The sequence below is a fragment of the Priapulus caudatus genome, unplaced genomic scaffold, assembly GCF_000485595.1.
Source record: "Priapulus caudatus unplaced genomic scaffold, Priapulus_caudatus-5.0.1 Scaffold2813, whole genome shotgun sequence".
Lineage (NCBI taxonomy): Eukaryota > Metazoa > Priapulida > Priapulimorpha > Priapulimorphida > Priapulidae > Priapulus > Priapulus caudatus.
In genome coordinates, this window is record NW_014579874.1 from 9,853 (window position 1) to 12,971 (window position 3,119).

General features: G+C 45.3%; 1 protein-coding gene across 1 annotated transcript in view; it reads left to right on the forward strand.

Moving 5' to 3' along the window:
• LOC106819081 overlaps window positions 1-3,119 on the forward strand; it is an 18,639-nt gene that overhangs the window by 9,602 nt on the left and 5,918 nt on the right. The window contains exon 6 of the mRNA XM_014823741.1: window positions 445-607. Coding sequence (XP_014679227.1) covers window positions 445-607 — 163 coding nt within the window. The remainder of the gene's footprint in view (window positions 1-444; window positions 608-3,119) is intronic.

Consider the following 3,119-nt stretch of genomic DNA (forward strand, 5'->3'; position numbering starts at 1 on the left):
CTACTACTACTACTACTACTACTACTACTACTATTGCTGCTGCTGCTGCTACTACTGCTGCTGCTGCTGCTGCTGCTGCTGCTACTTATACTGCTACGGCTTCTACTGCTGCTACTACTACTGCTGCTGCTGCTGCTGCTACTACTCACTACGATACGTATCGTCAGAGCTGATGAGATAATCTCTACTCAACCAAACACGTCCCAATCACCTCGTGTGCGTGTGGGTGTGTGTGCGTGCGTGCGTGCGTGCGCGTGCGTGCGTGCGTGCGCGTGCGTGCGTGCGTGCGTGTGTGCGTTGCCTGTGGGCAATTAACTAGCTATCCTACTACACACACACATATATATGTATATTCATACACACATTATATATAAATCACTAGCTTTGTACTCACCCACCTCTCCCCCTCTCCCCCTCTCCCTATCCTCTTCTCTCTACTCGCAGGTCTCTACCACGTTGACTTTGACGACGACGACAGACCGAGGGTGGCTAAAGATTCATCATACTACCTCAAGCAGATCGTCCGCGATAACGGATTCCTACAGAAACCAGAGCCGGAAGCCACGGCACGCGGCGCCGCCACCTCCCATCGCGCGCGACCGCCGCTGTGAGGCGCTCTAGTCGCTGTCGTCGTCGCTCTCACTGCAGCCGTGTGGAACTGAGAGGAACCGGGTGCGGCTGCAGCGCCACGTAGCGGCGAGGCGGCGTTAGATGTGTTCGAGATCCGATTTGGTTTCATCTTACTATCCTTTCACGATCTTAAATTCCTCTTTTCGTATTAATATCCGGTTTTCAATCTTACTATCTTGCCATCATTTGACTGTCTTGTCACTATGTATGCTCAAATGGAAGAGATTGGGGAAGAACCATCTCCCATTAGCCAAATAAATGCTAATTAATGTAATTAACTAAGGTAATATATGGTATGTAACAGCGACCTATCTGTCGATATATGTATCACTGTGATCATGTAATTCTCATTGGGATTATCTATGAATGAAATTCAAATAATGTAGAAATGAATGTAAAATGATGTAATCTAAAAATAGAATTAAATTGTAATCGTGTGTTGTCAAATATAGTATTAATTGCAATTACAATACGCTTTGCTATTTTCTGTATTACGATAAATAATATTTATTGTCGTTAATGGGCACGACACACACACACACTACACACACACACACACACATCACACCACACTACGACACACACACACACAACACACACACACACATAACACACACACACACACACACACACACACACACACACACACACACACATCATATATATATATATATATATGTGCATGATAGACACCACGTACGTGAGTGAAAGAGAGGAGGGGGGTAGAAAGAAAGGATCGGAAATTAGACGGAGAGAAAGCACACGCACGCGCACACATGTACCCAGGTGTACGACGACAGTGATCATGATTTAAACAATGGAATGAAACGACGGCAACAAACGGACAAATCATACAACGTATATATATATAATGTCAAGGTAAGCCATGTAGCAGTGAGGGAGGGGTAAGGGAAGGGGGGGTAAGAGAGAGGGGATGGAGGTGAGCGGGAGGGGAGGTAGGAGGGAGGGGGAGGTGAGCGGGAGGGGGAGGTGAGAGGGAGGAGACGTGAGAGGGAGGAGGAGGTGGGAGGGAGGAAAAGGTAGGAGGGAGGGGGAGGTGGGAAGGAGGGTGAGGTGAAAGGGAGGGGGAGGTGGAAAGGAGGGTGAGGTGAGAGAGAGGGGGAGGTGAGAGGGATGGGGAGGTGAGAAGGAGGCAGGTGAGAAGAAGGAAGAGGTAAGAGAGAGGGAATCCCTCCCCTCTCCTCCCCAGAGCGCAGAAGCGAGCGTTAATCGCAGCTTATAACTGATAGATCAAATATGAAGAGAAGATGTTTCACCACCGGTCGCCACAGCAACAGCCATCAAATTGTTTCGATATATTTCTTTTCTAGTAGTGTTTTTTGACGATAGAGTTTAGTTTCCATGATGAATCGATCCAGAATTGATCTCTGAAGGTTGATTTTACTGATAAATATTCTCTCTAGTGAAGATCTGTTTTGCGACTAGGTGGTGGATTTTTTTGCGATAGATTTTCTTATACTCTAAGTCTAGGACATACTTGCATATGTTATATTATACTTATTATATATGATATACATATATATACTCGTTTTGCAATTTTGTTGGTGCGTCGATTTATTATACAGTATGGTGTTGTTGTGACACAGTCCGGATTAACTAATTCCTAACTATTTCTCCTAAAATGGTCTTGTTGTCTGCAAGAATGATGGTCGCTAGAGACGCGTGGTGTGTGAGTTTGGGAGAGCGTAAGCGGGAGTAAAAGGTTACATCACTAAAGAAAGAGGTATATATATATATGTATGTATATATATATATATATATATATTACTATATATATATATCATATATATATATAGTGCGCAGAGAGAGAGCAGAGAGAGAGTGGCAGGGAGAGAGATTGGAGAAAGATCGCAGAGAGAGAGGAGACGAGAAGGCTGTAGCGAGCGAGAAAGAGCATATGTGTGTGTGCGCGCACGCGCTCCTCTCCCTCTCCTCTACACTTATATTACCTGCTTACTAATTAACAACGGTCGCTCCCGCAAGCTATCGTGTTATGGGAAGCCGCGATTCTACCGCCGTTCTAACCCCACTTGAAAGATCTTCATTAGAATTGCTCGCACACCTGTCTGCATTATGTGGATCATATAATAGCAATAGCAACGGACTGCGCGAAGGCATACCACTGTGGCCGCAGGGAGGAACGTGGACGGAAAGGTCTGTGAGGTATATAGATAGATATAGATCATGGTCATGATGACACAATCGCAATCGCGTAGATTGAAAGGGGGAACGCGATTGGCAGGGGACGAGAGCGAGAGAAAATGAGAAGAGAGAGAAAGAGATTTATGAGAGAGAGAGAGAGAGAGAGAAAATGAGAAGAGAGAGAAAGATTGAGAAGAAAGCGTGAGCGTAAGAGAGAGAGAGCGAGAGTGAGAGAGACAGACAGAGACAGAGAAAGAGAGAGAAAGAGAGAAGAGAGAGAGAGAGAGAGAAGAAAAATAGAGAAGAGAGAGAGAGAAGAAAATAGA